The following is a 21,678-nucleotide window of genomic DNA, read 5'->3' as shown; positions in this document are numbered from 1 at the left end:
ATAAAAACGAATTTAATTAAAAAATTGAAAAAAAAATCTGTAATATTAAATAGAAGGAAAATAAAATAGTTTGTGGCCTCACCCTAGCAAAAGAGGAGCTTGTTTGAATGTATTTAAAATGACTGAAAGTGCTTTTGGTGAAAATGTTTTTAGAACCAATCTTTAGTAAAAATGTAAGGAAATCCTAAAAAAAAACACTTAAAGTGCTTCCTGGAAGAAGCACATAATTGATGCTTCTTGCAGAAAGCACTTTAAGTGTTTTTGGAACCCAAAAACATTTTTGCTAAAAGCGCTTTTGGTCATTTCAAAAGCACATCCAAATGAGCCCGAGATTAGTTATGCATATTGATATTAATAATTAAAATCAAATGAATTTCTATTGAAAAAAAAAATTGAAAACACCTTGGATGTAAAAGTTTGAAATCTCTAAGTTGTGGCCGAATTCCTCTCTAACAAATTGCATCCAGAAGAAGAAAACTAGGGACGGCCAAAGGTTTTATTTATACTACTACATTATAAATCCTTTTTTAGAAAAGTTTTGAGAATAAGACTAATAAATAAAATAAATTAAGAGAAACTAGGAAACATAATCCCTAATTGACAAGGAAAATCTAGCAATGGATAAAACAGCCACATTTTGGACCCAATGCAACTTCAAAATTGGCTCAAAATAGCTCTTCTTAAAGCTTAAGTTGTCCCAAACACATTTCCATAAGGGTCTTTCATCGGAAGACACCTTCTTAGACACCAAAAAAGCCAATTAAGCCTAAAAATGTATTAACATTTGCTTGTCCAATCAACGGCAGAGCTACTAACAAGGCTAAGGTGGGCTCTAGCATAGGGGAAGTTTTAAAGGAAAACTAATGAAAAGGGTTTGAAAACTTTGAGTTTTAATGATAAGGACAAAATAAAGGGTAAAGTGAATAGTACCAGGATTGACTTTTTAGTGTAAAAATGTGGTTTTTCGTTAAAGTGAACAGTACCAGGTGCTTTTCGTTAAAGTTCTCAAGTTTTAATTCTTTAAGCTTAAAAATAATGAGAGCATTTTTGCTCACCACCGTTTAGTGTGATGTATGCTTATCATCTTAGTTATCATCGTTAGATGAGTTTGAATTTTGAGATCAGTGTAGTGAATAAACACACATCTCAATATTCAAACTCATCTAACGGTGATAAATAAGATGGTGAGCATACACCACACTAAATGGTGGTGAGCAAAAATGCACTCAAAAATAATAGTCACTTGGGTTTTTTTTTTTTAATTGTTACAACCAACCCATTATGAACACACACAAGTTTGTTAAAGAATAAAATATAATTGTTAACATTATTTTAATCAATTCAAAATCCATACGATTCCTAGATTCTATAGATAATAATCAACTTTTAATATTTTAATATTTTATTCTATTCAAAACCATACTGTTTTAGATTTTTTAGGAGTAAGTAATTATTAGTTTTCATTATTTTATTTTTATTCATTTCAACAACTACTTACAATCTTACATGTTTCCTTGCACACTTTTCGGCTGTTTCGAAGGCATAGAAGCCTCTGAAGTCTGCACGCGTGAAAGTCTGCTGATTTCTCAACAATTGTAAAGTTTTTTTACCACTTCATTCTTAATTCCTGATCTTGTTTATTTGTTTATTGTTTAAATTTTAAAAATTCAAAATTTGTTAGGTATAATTTATCATATATACAATTGTGTTATTATTGTTCAATTTGTTAGGTCAAATGTTCTAAAAAAGGGCCTAGGTGGCCGCTTAAGCGCTGAGTAGTGATTACCCGAAGCATTTTCTTGGAAATGGGTTGGAAAAATCGGCTGGACTCTAGGTGGCCGCCTAGACAGGCTAGGCGGCCCTAGACGGGCTAGGCACTAGGCGGCTAGGAGGTTTTTTTTTTTTTTTTTTTTTGAAATTAAAAAAAAAATCCTATCTACATTACTATATTTCCTTATTTTTCTCCTATTTTGCATTTTATGTGGTTTTAAATTGTGAACTTATTGTACATGTGTCATCTTATAATACTCCTCACTATGGTTATATGACATATATGCTTAATGTGTTTTTAAATTTTGGACTTGTTGGATACTCTTTTATTATCTTATCCATGAATTTCATACAAGTTTAATTTTTTGTAAGTGTCAATATGCACTTATTTACAAGATATACAAAAAATTTACCTAAATTCTCTTAGGCCGCCTAGATCCCGCCTAGCTGCCTAGGCGCTAGGCGCCAGCCCGCCTCCAGACTAGCGCCTATCGTTTTTTAGAACCTTGGTTAGGTCTAACCGTTTGTCTAATGAATAGGTTTAGAACTATCAATTCATATATATATATATAAAGATCATGATGATAAATTAGAGAGAGTACAACATTTATTGAAGAGGTCCTAAAGGTATTATTCGATTGATATGACTTGTATTAACTCTCCTTGTTTCTACAGCAAGTACTAAACGAGCTTTTTCAGCAATGAATTTTATTAAAACAAGACTTCACAACAAGATAAAGAGTGAGTTTCTAGCAGATTCAATAGTTGTTTACATTAAAAAAAGGGAATTGTTATTAGCACTCCAAAAATCTCATTATACACTCCTCACAAGTGTATTTTTCTTTCTAATTATAGAAAGTTTGGAGTGCCAAATGAGATTTTAGGAGTGTTAATAACAATTCCCTAAAAAAAAGCTTGCTGAAAATGTTGATTTAGATGAAATAACAAAGGATTTCACAGCTTGAATAGGTACTTTTTCTTCTTGTTATTTGTTAAGTTGAATAAGAATGATGATATATGTTTTCTTTTTATTGCAAATTGCAAATTTAAATGTTTTCTTTGTTAAATCTAGTTGAAACTTGAGTTATGTAGAGTTATAATTTCTTTACTTCAAAATATTACTTTTTGTTGCAGTCCTATCGGATTAGGAATGTGATTGTGTAAATCCTAGTATATCTAGGAGTATCTTGTAGTTACCTATTAGGAGTTAATTACCTATTAAGAGATGTAATTGGTAGGAGCATATTTATGTGACTGAGTTAGCTTGTTCTCATGCATTTATGTTGTTATTTCTTAGTTAATTATGTATTTTACGCTATTTTCGTATGTTTGTAGGTGCATAGGCCTTATGAAGCAATAAGATGCATTTTGGGGCATTTTGGAGCAGTTTTGGGCTTGGAATGAATAGCACATACATGGAGCAAGGTGGATGGACGAAATTGAAGACTAAAGAGGCCAGGAATGTGTTAAAGAGAAAGAAGAATTAATGTAAAAAGGACAAAGAGCTCAGCCACAAAGGGGTGTCACTCCACCATTCACCTTTCCATCATTGTCGTGCACCACCATTGCACTCCCTTTGGATTTCTATGCCGTGCATCATCATCCATGTTCCCTTCATTGACTCATTTGTTGCATCATTCCACCTCCCTTTCCTTTCTCTACCATGTGCACAATCATTCATGTTCCCTAGCTGCAACACCACTCCATTTTACCCCCATGCTTTGCATCATCACTTCACTTTCACCTTTGAATCATTTCACACCACTCATTGCACTCAATTGCTCCACCATTCCTTGTTCCCTCCATCATTGCAAATTCATGCATCATTACATTGAATCATTGCACTCAATTACAACACCACTCCATTTTATCCTCATGCTTTGCATTATCACTTCACTTTCACCTTTGAATCATTTCAAACACCACTCATTGCACTCAATTGCTACACCATTCCTTGTTCCCTCCATCATTTCAGATTTCATGCATCATTACATTGAATCATTGCACTCAATTGCTACACCACTTCATGTTCCCCTCCATTGCCATGCACTTCCTCTATAAAAGGAAGTGTGTGTAACATAAATTTAGTTCATACTTGGTTAGATCATTCACTCCCATTTCAACACAACCTTCATCCAAACACATCCATTCATCTTCACATCCATTCCTCCATACAAACAAACCTTCAAACACTCACCAACACCTTGTGCCATAGCAAAGGAAGGGAAGGAAAGTGCTTGGACGTGCTTGCTGTCCAACTTGGATCGTTGGAGCATTTAGGTGTTTTCTTTCTTTTGTTTCTAATGTTTAAATTCATTTCCTTTCGTTTTGTTGTAAATATGAGTGGCTAAACCCCTCTTGGCTAGGGGTGATTTCAAAGCCATGATTATGTGTGCAATATAATTTGATAAATTCCAGTTATGAGCTCTTGAATCGTGAATGCAATTGGCTTAACTATTTGATTGATAACTTATTTGTATTTGTTAATTAAGGGTCGACACTTAATTGGCATGCATAAATCCGTTGCTAGAATATAAGGAAGTTCGCATATCTGGAAGGCTAGGTATAACTACCTTTTCAACCAGAAGGTTATTTCATCGCAACAGGTCCTTATGACAATCTTTACTACGGGTGGAGTTTTTTTGGAGGCCTGTCGTGGACCTACGGTGAACACTCAGACAGAGCAGTCAGTGCCTGTTACGCTGGTTCATTCGTCTCCTCATTACTCCCTTTTTACGAAATTGAATATGGATGGACAAGTTGGGCTGCTGCCACTGGTAATGGGCATGCTGCGGTTATAGCAAGAAATGATGATGGCTTGTTTGTGGCGGCGAGAAAGTTGAAGATCAAGGCGCGAGTGCTGCAGCGACGGAGGCACTAACAATTTTATACGGCTACGAACTTGCCAGTTCGATGAATATGGAAACGATTATTGTTGAGTCTGACTCCAAGAAAAATATTTCTTGCTTGTTGGATGCCTCAATAACTGGCAGCTGGGAGGCCTTTCCTACATTGGTCAAAATCATGTGGCTTAGGGAGTCTTTTCAGGCTTGTTGCTGGTCTTGGGTTCCAAGATCGGCCAACATGGCGGTGAACCAGTTGGCGTCGAAAAACAAATAGGAGATGAGCGATTCCACTTGGGTTAACAAATCCCCATCTTCGTTGGTTCATGTTTTGAACAATGATGGGTTACATTGTCCTCCCTAATTTCTTGTAATCGCTAGTGAAGGGGGCGATGTTTTAGCATTTGTTGCAGCATCTTTTACCTGTGTACCCTCCTTCATTACCTTATTTATGTCTTTATTTTCCTGTTGCTTGCCTCTCTGTGGGCTTCCTTTCTACTCTTGATTTTTGCCTTGGTTATGAAAATCTCCAGTTCGCAAAAAAAAAAAAATAATAATAATAATATTTGTACATTAATTTGTAAAAATAGCAAGCAAATTTTTTTTGAATTCGCATACAATTTTTTGTATATTAACACTGTTCTAAATCACAGCTTTAGCTTTAGTACGAGCTAGGCAAATCCAGCTTCCCTCTCTATTTCAGAGCTCTGCATCCAAAGATATGGAGTCCATAAATAAATCACCATAAAGTTCAAACTACTCTTTAGTATTGTGCAAGACAACTAGTTATTTGTGAATAAATGAAACTTTTAATTAGATTAATATGTTATCCTATGTATATTACATTTACATAAAATCAGGGACCTTGCAATAATTATTGATATTTTTATCCATTTAAGTATTTTATTTACTTTGGATTTAATTATCTTGGATATCAATTAAATTCTATTCTTCGCAAATAGCGTTTTATCGCATCAGCAAATAGCAATTATGTTTATGCATATTGGTGGGGGCTTGATCCCTACCGATCTTCATTTTCCCCTAACAGCTAACAACTTAACCTACTAACGAAATCATTTGTAAAATAAAAAATTTTCATTCTTCTTTAAAATAGAAGGAGATTTCCTTTTGTCCATTCTTATGCATAAAGGTTCGAAAAGGAGTTGGAAAATTAGCATTTTATGTAACAAAATGTTACACTTCTAAAAAGAAATAAGAGCTATCTTTTTAATAGGACATGCTATGGGTTCGTTTGGAATTGTTTTTTTAAATAATTGAAAACACTTTTAGAGAAATTGCATTTTTACTAAGGATTGTTTCTAAAAATATTTTCACCAAAAACCTTTTCAGCTATTTTAAAAACACTTTCAAGCGAACACTATTTTATTGTTATAATTATGAACACATTCCATCATAAATTAATAATTATGCAGACACATTTTTTTGTGATTGTGGTTATCAAGTGGTGCAACTCGGGCGCGTTAGATGGTCAACTCAAACCTAACTCAACATTCTTAATTCGGGCTTGGGTTGGCTTGGGGTTCATGCTAGTTTATTCGGGTTCGAGTTTAAATTGGGTTTGGGCAAACTTGGATTGGGTTCGGGTTTGCCCAACTTTATCAATTTCAATCTTGTAACACATTATTTTATAAGATAAATCTCAAATTTTGAACCAAATAACGTCAAAAATGTTTAAAATTCAATTTTACACAGACAATACCAACGTTTTAACCAAAAGAAACATAAAATCAACACAATCATTCAGTGTTCAAGTGAAAACCAAACAGCAATCTTCAAGTATTGCCCTCCCAAACTTGTATCTAGCTTATATATAATATGAAGTGGGATGGTTAATATGTACATACGCAATTCAAGCTAGAAATCGGGTCGGATTTGGGTTGACATGGACGAGCAAAACATCAACCTAACCCAACCCAATCAATAATCAGGTTGGATTTGGACAGATTTTTACTTTGTTCTAACCCACTCGATCGGGTTTAAATTAAATTGGCATGAGCGGATTCAGGTTGACCATCCCAAATTGCATCCCTATGGTTATCGGTCATTCCATCAACCTATCCGAACAACTTGTCCTCCCCTTTTGATGAAGCTTGTGATCCAAAATAGACCCAACTTTCTTGTGTGATAACAATGTCTATTTTCCTAATAACTTAAAATGATATTGTTCATACTTCAAAGTGAAATAGACAAAAATATATTTCATAAAAATGATAGAACGGGTATGTATTATTTAGGATATCAAAATAACTTACTAAAAGTGTTTTGGGAGCATATGGTAATTTGCAGAATGAGATTCAGTTCGGATTTCTATGTCTAGAGTCCGTGGATCAAGAGATTTGAACCGTTCAAAAGACAGAGAAATAGATTCGGACCATTTAAGTTTTTGGGTTTTTTGTAAAGTGAGTCAGTGTGATGGGCTTATAACAGTTGTAGGATTAAGATTGGGTGATCTAAATCTTCCAGTCCACGGGGCTCTGAATACTGAAATTCAGAGTGGATCTCACTCCGTAATTTGCTCTGCTTCGAAATGCAATGGATTAAGCACAACTAAACCTTGATTTCTATCTTTCGGTAAATAAAATTTGCTATCATAAGTGAATGCATACAACACCAAGATAAACAAACCAAACAAAAAAAAAGGTTGGACAAGACAAGGTGTTTTCCAATAGTAAACAGAAAAAGCTTAACCTGTCTTCAAAGATAGAAAATATAAAACTTTAATATTTAGATATTGTCACAAGTGTTCGGATATTACAATAACATGTTCGGTTTACAATGTTGCTTGATGGGTTGGCAAAATATTAAATTAGGTTTAGATGCTAAAGCAGATAATCACTCTCTGGGAAGTTTGGTATTAAATTGTCGTGTTCTTATGCACTAAAGTTGATTTTGTGAAATTCGACATATTTATCGTGAAAAGAATATTGTTGTTAGTTATTTGGCTTATTGGGGTTTGTGACTTGTACTACAGTTTGAGTCCAGTCTATTTTTAGCAAGCTTCTCTTTCTTGTTGTCAGTTGCTTGTTGCAGATATATTTCGTAACCTCATGATACTCTTATGTAATGTTTCTTTTTCTTGTAGGCATATGCCCCTTGTCGACCAAGAAAAATATATTAAATTTGGTGAGTACAAGCTGAAGTAATCTTTTAGCTTGGAGAGATACCTAGGATAATGCAAAATATATGTACTTTGATATCTCCGTGCTTTTGTGAATTTTTAATTAGAAATTATTTTGGACAAACCAACATTGCTGATTCTCTTTCGATTGGTGTGGTTTACAGGCTGAAACATTAGCATTGAAGGAAACTCCATGTGTTAAATTATGTGCTTGAAACCCTCAATATTAAATCGCTTTTATAACCAAGAAACAAAATCTGCACTTTGAGATTGGTTTGTCAATGCTCATTACACATTAAACATAATCAAGAATATTAATTAAAAAAACCAAGAATATTAACACGATCCAATAGTAGGGAAGTTATGCATGAACATAATGCTCTTAAGTTCCCTCTAGACCTAGCTGCGGTTGAAGTCTTAGTCTTTTCTTGGAATTGACTTAGTGAGAGCACCCAAGTCGGGACAAGAAGGATATGAATTTTTGTACGAGTGAACTTCGTAACAAGAGAAAGCTTCCCTGAGTCGTTGTCCAAGCATAAGTTGAATATCAGAGTGCAGAAGGAACAAGACTAACAAAATAATAAGAATATTATTAAACTTACTGAGAATGCCGAAACGGCTACAAAACCCTAAGAGACTACATTGTGAATAACTTGTTTCTACGAGCTACAAAGCATCATATATATAGAGAACTAACCTAACCCTAATAAGTAAGAAACGAAACCCTAATACTAACGGGCTAAGCCCAAATTCAAACAATAAAATAATCCTAAATTCCAACACCCCCTATCAAACTCATAGTGGTACATGTCACACGTTTGCCAACAAGCAGATGCGGTGAGCAGCGGGCATGTAATCCTGGATCAGTCGAATATGGGTGATGGTATGAATACGGATCAGCAGAGTTCTTGATTGCAGCGGCAACATGGGTGGATGGTGATGAATTCATCTAATCACGGTGTCAGTGATCAGATCGTTGGGAAGGGAATCAGAACAAGCACATCGGTGGACAACAAGAGGTGCAGCGGCGGTGGATGCAAAAGATAGAGAATGCAGCAGTGGGTTCGAGAAGATTGTAGCGCGATGGTTCAAGCAGGCGAGGTGCAGATTTAGTCGGATTTGCAGCGGGTGGTTGCAATGGTAGCGTGGTGGTGATCTGATGAGGAAATGATGGCAGGTACGGTTCAGGGCTTTGGGTATGTAGGGATCTGGGAGTGGTTCCAAGCAAACATTCAAAATTTTTTTTCTTTTCAAAACGAATACTGAAAACTAATATCAAACAAACAGCATGGATACTTATCAAGAACATATTAAATCCCGAAGGATCAAACCTACTCTGATACCAAGTTGAATATCAAAGTGTAGAACGAACAAGACTAACAAAATAATAAGAATATTATTAAATTAACTGAGAGTGCCGAAATGGCTACAAAACCCTAAAAGACTACATTGTAAATTACTTGTTTCTACGAGCTACAAAGCATCATATATATAGAGAACTAACCTAACCCTAATAAGCCAAAAAACAAAACCCTAATACTAACGGGTTAAGTTCAAATTCAAACAATAAAATAATCCTAAATTCCAACAGCATGAACTGCGCAGCCCCTTGCTCTAGTTGAGTTACTTTGCCCCTTCCTCATGCTTTGTTAATCGGGAGAGGTATAGCTATAGCCAATTGTTCCTCTGGTTATTCCTTTTTAGTAGAATGAATTGTTTTTCTCATCCAAAAAGATCTCTGCAGAGCTACCGCCTGTTTAAGTATCATAAAAAAATACAAATAGAGCCTCTTTCTCGGACCTCTCATATATAGATGACATTGGGGATGCAAAAAGTGAGTTTCTCGGTAAGGAACTTTCATGGCTTTCTTATAAGAAAAAAAAAATCAATTTTTGAAAGACTTTGTACTGTTATATCCGGAAAACCTAACATTGAAATCTAAATGAAAGTTGAATACGTATACGTCTCTGGTTTTTCTCTGTTTTTCTGGAGCTTTTTCTTCATTTTTTTTTCTTAAATGATGGTGTAGCGTATGAATAAGTTTCTTTTATCGTAATGTAGTATGTACTGAAGTCGAAGATGGTTAACACACTCAATACAATTTGTGAAAGTTACTAAAATGCCCATGCATTTGAGAAGCACGTTGTTTTTTTCCCTTCACGTACTAAATGGATGAAAATGCAACATGTTCTTGAATTGCATCGTTTGCTAAACTACAAGATCCAAAATTGAGACAATTAAAATCACATTAACCAAAAATGAACTTAAATTATTTTTGAATTCGTATACAATTTTTGTATATTTTTTACTACAATTTTTGTATATTAACACTGTTATAAATTCACAGCTTCAGCTCTAGTATGAGCTAGGCAAATCCACCTTCCCTCTCTATTTCTGAGCTTTGCATTCTCCATTCCTCAAATGATCTTCCAGCTAATCTCAACCTGTATCACTCCATTCTTTGAATTGATTAAGTGGTATTTCTGGTTGATCCGACCGTTGTGCACAACGTCTCGTAGATTGATTTCTACATATCCCAAAGATTCCTACGCATAACAGTTGAAAGAAAATCATAAGTTAAAATGTTGTCAATTACGTGCAGAGATTACTTGTTTACTGATACTAATTGTGTAAATGGAAGTATAAATGGTTGAACTAGTTCACACCTTCCTACGGAAACTAATGCCGGTCCTCTTACTCACAACCTCAATATGAACTTTCTCACTCAAAGGTGGCTCATCTAGCATGAAAGGGAATTCCTTGCTCCATCGGGGATCACGAGTTTTCCGAAGCATCTGAAGAAGCCAAATTGTATCATATGTTACCAGAGGGATTATTACGTTGCTGCTAACCATACTAAAACCAAAACTTACATGTGTTTTCTTCTGTTCTCCTCTAAATAGGAGGATGGCATAAGGATTGTTGTGGGACTTCCCTTCCACATTCTCGGCTCCTTGAATAATAACCGATAGTAAACCTGCTCCACCTAGGGTTCCCTCATCTGATGACATTGACATGTCGATTCCGCTTTCGTTTCTCCTATGTGCTGAATCAATAGGTCCGCTAAATCCACCACTAAACCTGCTTATGTCTTCTTTGAAAGGCACAAAAGTTAGTTCCACCACAAGCTGCCCTCTTTGCTTCTTGTTTGTACAATTGCTAATATTCGTGTCCTTGAGCAAATCAAGTTTAAACTCTTGCAACACATGGGGTGTAAGTTGCTTGAGAGGAACTAACTGCATTCCTATCCTATCATGCCCACCAACCTGCAGGAAGAGCAAACTAGAATGATCAGAAACAGCCATCTAAAACATAACTACACGGTTTTTTTGCTTCCATTGATCTGGTATTTTGAAAGAAGTAAAGGGGGTAAGAGAGGATACCTTGTCCCAGTCAAAGACTTGTAACCGAAGAAGTTGGGTCTTGGGATCCTTCACAAGAAGCTTGAACTTCTCGTTCCACTCGGGGTTCAGGTTTTTCTTCTTGATAGTTGTTTTCTTTGCTGGCAACCCATCTCCAGTCAGGCTGAGCTTGACATAAGGATCGGATGATCCTATGATATCCTTCTTCAAGAGTTTAACCGCGTGAACAACATTCACGTGTAGTATTCCGACCGGCTTCTTTACAGCCACTCTGTATAAATGAAAAATTCATAAAATTCAGAGAAGGTGACCAAAGCAGAAAGCTGTATCATCTCAGATCAACTTACGTTGAAACATCAAGGATAGGTATTTCAAGAGTCCGAGGCCAGAGGTAGAGGCTTGCAACTTGCTTTTTAATAGTCTCCTGCAGGAAATTATATCACATAATTGATTCAAATCCAACCAACCATTCAAATGTCAGACAATTAGATAAAATCCCAACTTCAACACGAAAGTATTACCAGTGTAGCACCTGAACAAAACGATAGAGGCCGGGTATGGACATGATATCGGCTCCCAATATTTTCATTCCAAAATCTACATAAGGCTGCAGATAGTTGAGAGAAATTCAGCATACAAAACAGATCTTATATATCCAACCTTTTAAGGCACGAAAAAAAATACGCATCAATTGGTGCCTTCTGCTCACCTTCTCCATCAAAGACACCACAATGTTAGCAAAGCACGGAAAGGAAGGCACGAGCGGTTTGAAAGCTATTCTTGGCGCCAAAAATACTTGTATATCTATTAACTGAAATGAAGTTTAGTCAAGTTTCTGAACAAATGCATCCACATTGAGAAAACAAATTACAAAAAGTCTTTGTTCCTCTGTCAAGAAATGTTTCCTTACGTTCTTACCTGAACTGTAATTCGTAGAGACAGAACTTTTAACACCAGAATTATGTTGGGATTTCCTGCCCATTTAATTGATGGTTCCATGATTAATTCATTATCGTTCGTCTCGAAGACTTCAAGACCTGAAATGTTGTAAACAAAAATAAATGATAGCACCACAAGGACAAACAAACGATGTTTGTTTGCTACTAGGAATGAACTTTTCCACTATAATGTATACATTTATGCATCAATATGTTTTCTAGGTCACAAGCGTTGCTCAAAATTTCCTGAATTTCAGGTATTACGTATCGTACTTTCTTTCTTTCTTGTTGGGGGAATTAAGTTATGTAGCCTAATACTGAGACTTAAGTAATCAGCGATGTGACAAAGACTGAATGAATTATTCAGAAGAGAATCGAAATACTGATCTATGAAATTGAAAACTATTTGTGCACGCCAATTATGCAGTAAATCGAATTAGATATTGCTGTGAATAAACTCACCGTTAAGAATAGGAGGAAGAGTTCCCATATCTATTCTCTCAAAGTCAATTGACTCAATCTGAAACTTCCCAATGTACTCATCAAATATAGGTTGAGCAACGCTTCTTATTGTTCCCGCAATTTCCTATAAATAATGTTAAAATCACATATCAAACTAACAACAATAACAATAATCAAAAGGAATAAAAAGTGACAAAAAATTAAAATATATATCACCTTCTCAAGGTAAGGCCATAAATCTGCAATAAATTTATTCAACCAGTCTACCTGCAAAGTTGTGATTATAACCAACACAAAATGGATAAAGATATAGCTTAGGAACAGCAAGAGAAACAATAATTGAAAATCTACGGTGGAGATTGGAAGGCGATACTAACTCTATGATAATTAGGGTTCTTCACCCACAGTGGAATTTCAGGAAGAAGATCTTGCAAGGCAAATTCATCTAAATCATAAAGTGGTCTGCAAACTGGATCCTGCATAGTATGTCAAGTTAATATAAGTAATGCAGACATGTTTGACATGATTTAACTTTCTTCGGGTTATAAACTTAGTCTTTGGCACTTTTTGAATTTCACTAGTACACACAGAATTTAATTTAATTGATCCTTTGAAGTAATTTACTGAGAAAGTTGATGGCTGACTGCTAATGCGACAATCAAAGTCATAATTAGGATGAAAAAGTAAGAAAGTCAAGTGATTTTAATTCCTCTTAACAAATATAACAATTCGAGTTTAAACACCCACATTATGCAACTATTCTACCATCTTTGTAGAGTCTTCCAAATGAGTTCAGCTGCTTGTTTTTCAACTTTCGAAAAGAACAGTTAATACCATTGCATTCTCACATCAGAACATAAAATAAATTAAAAATTTTGAGTGTGAAAATAAATCCAGGATGAGAGCTTCACAACATTTTAAAATTAAGACTGAGCTGGTGAAATAAAGAAAAATACAATTAGCCATCTACTAGTTGGTTACGAGCATTCATCCTGGCACTAAGAGTTCCTAAGATTGATTGGCCCTCCCCTGATATTGCTTGTATAAAAAGAAACAATTAGACATCTTTGCTTTCCATTTGAACTTTCCCATGGAAAATAGAAGTCCCATAAGAACATACAGTTTGAACTGCCAATCTGGAAAAATCAAAATCTGACCGGAAACCAGATAAAAATCAATTTGAAAAGAAAGTAAATTATGCAAGACGGGTAAATAATTCAACAAGTATAAATCTTATCAAATAAATAAATGATCAAACAAAGAACAATAAGAAAATAGACTTACCTCAACTTCTTCGGGCTTTGAATAAACAAAAAGGAAAAACCCCACCAAGAGTCCAAGAGAAATTCCGATTCCAAAACCAAGAATTCCCAATAAACTGCTCACAAATCCCATCTTCTAAAACCTCCCTAAAAAACTCAGAGAAGCCACATTCCCAGCAAACAACAATGTCAGCGATAGATTTCTAAGAAGAGAATATGCTGATCAGAAGCGTTTCGAATAAACTCTACAACTCAAACCGCCAAAACAGAAGAAACGTAAGCTGTAACTCTAAACACAGACTATGAAATGACCTAATGAAATCGTTGTTGTATCTTGTAAATGCTACAGCTTGAAGGCCACGTAAACCTCAAAGTGTATATATGGATGATCTCATTTTCTTTTTCTTTTGTGGCATTTATATATTATAGGGATTATGGTTGTTTTCAGGCTGTCGAAAATTCTATTGGCTTTTGTTTTCGGTCAAAAAATTCTATTGGATTTAGTCTTTTAGATTTATGTAGAAAATCACAATATATACCTTAGTTTCGTTGGAATCGTTGTTTGCTAATTCAAGAATCATATTGACTATTATATGTAACTAAATTGACTAATAATACGTTTTAAGGAGTGTGTTGCTACCGATAAAACACAATATGAGTCATGTGAAATTCTATTTCTACAAATTATTTATTGAGAATTGTTATTGGCACTCTAAAAATTTCATTTTGCACTTCAAACTTTCTATAATTAAAAATAAAAATACACTTATGAGTAGTGTAAAATGAGATTTTTGAAATGCTAATAACAATTCCTTATTTAATTAGTGGAAAATTATTTCTACTTAATTACAAACTAGTCTTTGATTGGCTAGAAAAAGTTTAATTAAGGACAATACTTGGATACACCGATCTTCGACGGGGTTGGGTCGATGGAGGAGACGGGGTGGGAACAATGGAGGCAAAGTATATTGGTAACCTTAACAATTCGTATGTTTGATGGGACAATATTTACGATGGGTCAAATTATGCAATTCTCAGAATATACTCTTCGAAAATATAAAAATAGCATTAGTAGCCTCTGAGCTTAGGAGAGGATCCAAATCCGTGCATAAACCTTAACCAAAATGTTTTTCATTTCTACATTGGTTCTGTCATCTATACGCACTATGCAAACGGTACAAAGCAAGAAAACAAATCTATAGAAGCCAATAGAAAAGATGCCCATCAACTATTATTTTCTTGTTCTTAGCATTACTAAACTGTTCATTGTTTCTTTCTTTTCCTTTTATCCCAGAGGACACTATTTTCTTGTTTTCGGGGGCATCCATCTTTGAATTTTTTTTCTAACATATGCATCAACAATAAAGTCTTATTTCAATATGTGGGTCGGCAATCTTAGAACATCATTGTGCTTAGTTTTGCACTAAGTCTTTCGTTAGCTCTATGTTATCCATGTTTTATTTAGAGTCTCTTTCCAAGTCTTCCTCTACCTTTTTACTTGAGCTTTGTCTCATAATCGCATTTTCTAACCGGAAAATCTGTAAATCTTCCGTTCATATATCCAAACCACGTTAACCGATTTCCTCTTTAATTGCCGCAACTCCTACTTTACCTTGAATATTCTCGTTCTTAATTCTGTCTGTTTTCGTGTACTCACACATCCAACAAAGCATTCTCATTTTTGCTACACTCATTTTCTGGACGTGAGACCACTCATTTCTAACAAATAAAATATAAAAATTACAGTGAGACATTGCAAGTATTGTTTTCTTGTTAGATTAAAATTGATTTATTTATTGGTTTTGATGAAATAAGTAATCCAAACTTAGGGGAAGAGATCCCCTCCGGATATCTCACACCAAAGCCCACCAATCAATTAATCTGGATCTTTGAAATTTAATCAAATAATTACAAATAGGGAGCCTTTTTAAATGTTATAATAATTTTAACCGTTGGATCAAATTTTAAAAGTTCGGATTAATTGATTAGTAGGCTTTAGTGGAAAAGATCCGAAAGGGATCTCTTCCCCAAACTTAGAACCTTCTTAACTTCGCTTGCAAATATTGAAAAAGTCTCGCTGGCCCCGTCAGCATTTTGGTGCGGCCAACTGTCCACAATTAGTTGAATAGTCTTTCAAGTATGGTCATGTTTGAAGGTAAACTTGGAAAAGTATTCAAAAACTTATGTCGCAAACAATATTAACCAGAAATAGAATTTGGGCCTCCTCCAACCTGACGCTAAAATCACTTCGACATCTATAAATGGGCTTTACATTGCATATTCAGCTATTTTTGTTTTTTTGTTTTAGATAAAACTCACGAACTTGAAGATCTACAGTGTCTGCCCAACCTTGTATTAGCCACTGTGCTATTCGCCAATTGGATGGGACTTAAGGCCAGTTATATATATATATATATATATATATCAAATGATATTATCTACACGAAGGAGATGGGAAAGTGGGTTAAACCTCACAATCTTCTAACAATAATATGGTTCAAATTCGCTTTTGGCAAGAATCGAACCTAAGAGCTGTCACTTACAAATGAAGAGAAATACCATTAGACCGTAATATTAAATTACAGTTTGATATTATTGTATATTTAAAAAGTAATTGTTACTTAGTATTATGGTCTATTGGTATTCTTTTTACTTGTAAGTATGAGGTCTTAGGTTTGATGCTCACCAAAGGAGAAGTTGAACCACATTATTATAGCAAGCACATTGTAAGACTTAGTCCACACCCCACTCCCTTATTGTAGATACTATCGTTCTGTGAAGTAAAATAATTGAGTGTTTGATAAATTGTGTTTGAAATTAGTCGTGCTAGTGAGTTTCAATTGCGCTTTATTTTGGTCTATTAATCATTATGATGTTATTTAATAATATAATCTAGTGATATTTTTCTACCCATGCTAAAGTAATCTCTTAAATTTGAATATTTTGGATATCACACCAAATAAGACTTTAAAAGGATAGAAACCAAAACGAAACGTAACGGTTGTATTGTCACAGTTAACAACTTTCTATGTTCAAAAAATTGGTATTTTGGGCGAAACCTTGCGTTGTCGTGAGAGAATTCCTCTTACTTTCCGTCTTAAACTGCAAAGCACACAATAGTTAGACATGTATCATGCCACATAAAGCTGCTGTAGCCACACGACACAAAGCTGCTGTAGCCTGTAGCCACACAACACCCAATGATTTCCTTCCTACATTCCCAGCTCTATCAATTTCAATGCCATAAATGACAAAAAAAAAAAAAAAAAAAATTCAATGCCATACACACACGACACAAAGTGTGTTTACATGAAAGTTTACGTCACACAAAAAGCACCAAAACATATACAGGAGACTTTGATCAGGCCATCTGAGACCAAGAAAAAATTAGGTCATAGTTCTGCTTCCACCACCCTGCAGACAACGTCGAAAAGTTTATTTCAAATGGAGGCAGCAGCCTTTATAATTATATCTGACCTTAATCATGGAAAAATGATAACGTGGAAACTTAATTAATGAAAGTACTTGAGTTTTGTTTTATTTCTAGAATTGGATTAATGAAATGGATTACTCATTATATTTGAGGCATGTATGTTGAAAGGAAGGAAAAATACAATTTGTCCAACTTGAAGATAGAAATGTGTTACTTATCAAGGAAACATATGTATGCCAATACCCTCCTCAATCAACGGCGAAGCCAAGAATTGACGAGGAAAGAGGCGAATTTAAAGAATGCAAGGTTAAAAAAATGGGAGACTTTGGATCCGGTCCCTAGTAACTAACATTATTTGACTAAATCCTTAATAGTATTCAATTTTTTATCAATGTCCCTTGACTTTGTACACCTCATTATTGCTATTAATATGTATTTTCATATGTTTGATATTAATTACTTGACATATTATGGGATTTAAAATCCCATATTATATGGCATATAAATTAAAAACGATTACAACAAAAAAAGAAAATACTAAAAAATTTTGATTGAATAAATAGATTAAAATAGGTAACAATATACCTTTGAAATAATAAAGGGAGACTTTGGATTGGGTCCCTAAATACCAATATTATTTGACTAAAATCTTTGTAATAATGTATTTCTATGTAGTTTATAATATTTTTAAATTAAAAATAAAATTTGTCGTTATTTATATTAATGAGATTTTATATAAAACCCATAATTTATGGGATTAAAAAAATATTAAAGATAAATTATACTATCAAATATATTAGGTATATATATACATTGGTACGTTCATCAAAACTAACCAAAATATTTTCGAAGATCGGAACTCAAGAGGTTGTTTGGCATGTGTGGAGTTGAATCCAGAGTTCTAGATTTGGTGTTGACTTGTGAATCCGGCAAAAATTTGAAGTTGTGAATCCGGCGTTTTCAAGAGGAATAAGGTTTATGTCTGCCATCTTTTCCAGTATTTTGTTTTTCTTGCTTTATAAAGGGTAAGGTCTATGTTCCCTAACTAAATGTAATTTTTTTTTCATATTCATAAAATTCTCTCGTACTATCAAAGTTCTAAAAAGAAATCTATTGTCAACTTATGGCCAAGGGAGCAATTTTCATTTGCCATGTGGGCTCATTACTATGGTTGCTGTTGCTTCTAAGTTATTATTTGTTTTTGCCCTAAATATGACTATAATATAGTTCTTGTTAATGCTCGTTACGGTTGTTTTTGCACCAGCTAATATTGGTACTTTAATTGCTACTTAATACTATGATCTAATAATATTCCTCTTCACTTGTAAGTGAGAGGTTTTAGGTTCGATTCTCGCCAAAGACGAATTTGAACCACACTATTGATAGCCTATTGTGAGGCTAAGTTCACTCCCTCCCCCTTAATGTAGATAATATCATTTGTTAAAAAAAAATACTTGTACTTTAATTAGCGATTCAACAAACCTAATTGAATTATATCCACCATGATTTTCTTAAACAATCTTGCAATAACTATAGAGTGTGTGCTATCCACACACCCTTGGTTAATTTATATCATTTGATTTCCTTCAATTAATCCAATTGGACACCCGAAAATTAGAAGAGTGTGTGAGAAGTAAAAAGGGGTATGTGAATATCACACCCTTAATCATGAAAATTTAGGGGCCGTTTGATAATTTCAGTTTTTGTTTTCACTTTTTATGAAAACTCATTTGGTAACTACCTTCAAATTTCATAAAAATGAAAACTGAAAAACCAAAAAGTAAAACACTTTTTTGAGTTTTCAAAATTTGGTGTTTCAATTTTCTTTTCTTTTTTAATAAAAGCAGTTACCAAAGGATTTTCAGTTTTCATTTGCAAATCATTTAAAAAAAAAAAAAAAAGTAAAAAGTGAAAACAAAATAGCCATCCAACGGTCTCTAAAAAACAATTGAAGTTTAATCTATTATCTCTGCTTCTAGAAGTAGACAGAACCAGTATTCAATTTAACTATTATAAAAACGAACTTGGATAAACTCATCTTAAGTTCTAATGTCACAGTCATAATCCACGTAGTCAATCTTGTCCACATTCATTACCTAAGATTCAAACGGAAATTTTATATAAGAGTGTGTAGTCCTCTTCTATAGCTTGCTAGCTAGCTGCCGTATGAAGCTTGCAATTTGCTAATATAAAGAGTTGAGACTAAGTTAGAGCACAGCTGCATGCATGCATGTTCAATTCAATTAGGTCGAGAATTCAATCACATTTTCAACGACCCAATTCTTGGGTTGTTTTTTTTTTTTTTTTTTTTAGTTATTTAAATTTTTGCCTTCTGTTATTGGATATTCAAATGATAGAAACTGATTTGAATCGTGAAATTATGTTACTCTGTTTGTGTAATGCGATGGTGTGAATTGTGAATTATGAAGACTATAAGTTTCTATTATAATAAGAGGTTCCCGATATATTCTTGAACTTGTGATGAGGTGCCGGTTTCTCCTATCAACTTTAATTTTAATTGATTACTCTTTTGAACTTTTATAATTAGTCAATTTCTTTCATCTTTCATCGTGTAAAGTTTTTATAGTTGGGATGTGCTATCCACACACCCATTTTCACTTCTCACACACCTTTGTTAATTTCTATCCGTTAAATCTTCTTCATTTCATCCGATCCGACGGCCGAAAATTAGAAAAGTGTGTGAGAAGTAAAAAGAGGTGTGTGGATATCACACCCCTTTATAGGTCTATCTAACATTTTGTTGTCTTGGATACGTGATGTCCACGTGCGAAACATTCAGAGGGTAAAAAGGTCAATTTGCCCCACACTAGGCCAGAGTCTACTGACCTGCTGCGATTTTGATTGCGAATTGTATCAAATCCACATGTTGTAAGTGAACAAGTCTCTTCCGATGATGACGCTGTCGCATACCCATTGATTTGGAGAAACCACCACCTGTGCAATCCAAGTTCATTACAGTTAAACCTTTATAAATAAATAAATTCAGATTCTCACCAGATTCTCTTTATGAAGATCCTAAGAATCCGTTAATCATATTCATTCATCGTACCTTTATAAATAAATAAATCCAGATTCTCGCCAAATTCTCTTTGTGAGGATCTTGGGAATCTGTGAATCATATTCATTCATCGTGCATCGTGCGGTTAGAAATCATTTTAAATTAAATACAAACAGTATCTGAAAAAAACGAACCGCACAATGTACAATGAACGAACATGATTTACGAATTCTCAAAATCCTCACCAAAAGAATCCGGAGAGGATCATGTTGGTAAATAAATATTGTACAGTGTATTTAGTCTCTCATTTTACGAACTAACAGTTCTTTGTATTTGTTTAATCAAATAAAATTTACGAATCTACTTATTTTGAAAAAAAATAGATTGTACATTATTCAATGTATTACATTATTCTATTTTATTAACCAAGCAAAAGCAATATGTATCATGAAACTATTAATTTGTATGCTGTGTGGGATCTATATGAATTTTTTATAATGTAATATCTTATAAGTTTAACGAACTATTAATGTAGCACGTTATATGAAGTCAAAACCAGCCAAAGATATTTAAAACTGAAATTATTAAATTATCGAAACTTTACTGTATATAAAAGGCCAAAAGAAAGAAAAGTACAAGAAGAAAAAAAAAACAAACAAGATTGTGGTGGATCAAACAGCCAAAACACTCCTAGCTAGTCAAGAAAACACAAGTATGATAATGACATTTTGGGTTTTTTTGTTTTTTGAACAAATATTTTCTAATTAACTAAGAATTTAATGGAGAATATATGAAAATACAAGAAACATTGACAAAAAAGCACAACATGTGTATTAGATTTTGACTATGGAGTCCAGAAATTTCATCTCAAAATTGATATTTATTCTGTGTTCAGTTTTAATAATATAATCGAAGTACTTCGAATCTTAACATTGTTTTATGCCATTTCATTACTAACGTTGTAGTATTTGATTTTCAATACTATTGTTACCAGTGTTTTCGTTTTCATACCATTACTGTGGTATTTTATTTGGAATTTAATGTAATCGAAATATTATTTTAGTAAAGTGTTATTTTTAATTTTACAATAATACTATAGTTTAATGTGACCACCAAGAAGTAACATAAGTATTTGATACAATACGTGACCGGTGAACAACAATTATAATCATTCGACCGTTCAACAAGTAAATGACCTCAGTGTTGTGTGTAAGGAACTCATCTTTAAAGTTGGATTAATTTTTGTTGAACATGTTTGACCGTTTAACTAAGTATAGAATTAAATCTTAAAAGAAAAATTTAATCCAAAAATCTATAGTCGTCGCTGGCTTCTTGCTCTGTTTTGGGGTTGGTGGCAACCTCTCATTCTCTTAGTTTCTTCTTCTTTTTTTGTCAAACGATAGATTTTGTTAGATTAGTCATCGACAAAGTTCGAACCTACACCATCATG

At 33.9% G+C, this 21,678-nt stretch overlaps 1 protein-coding gene across 1 annotated transcript; it reads right to left on the bottom strand.

Moving 5' to 3' along the window:
- Window positions 1-10,000: 10,000 nt before the first annotated feature.
- On the bottom strand, window positions 10,001-14,159 carry LOC103440653 (synaptotagmin-3-like). Its single transcript, XM_008379347.4, has 12 exons — window positions 13,799-14,159; window positions 12,892-12,990; window positions 12,731-12,781; window positions 12,515-12,638; window positions 12,033-12,151; window positions 11,824-11,925; window positions 11,647-11,721; window positions 11,462-11,538; window positions 11,136-11,385; window positions 10,626-11,018; window positions 10,419-10,547; window positions 10,001-10,298 (listed from the first exon to the last, which is right to left on the bottom strand). Exons 1-12 carry the CDS (start codon window positions 13,907-13,909, stop codon window positions 10,170-10,172), a joined length of 1,659 nt encoding a protein of 552 aa, XP_008377569.3. The 5' UTR covers window positions 13,910-14,159; the 3' UTR covers window positions 10,001-10,169.
- Between the last annotated feature and the right edge of the window lie 7,519 nt (window positions 14,160-21,678).

Source organism: Malus domestica, chromosome 07, assembly GCF_042453785.1.
Source record: "Malus domestica chromosome 07, GDT2T_hap1".
In the NCBI taxonomy this organism is placed as follows: Eukaryota; Viridiplantae; Streptophyta; class Magnoliopsida; order Rosales; family Rosaceae; genus Malus; species Malus domestica.
Note: the sequence above shows the minus strand (reverse complement) of the source record. Positions and strands in the feature narration are given on the sequence as shown.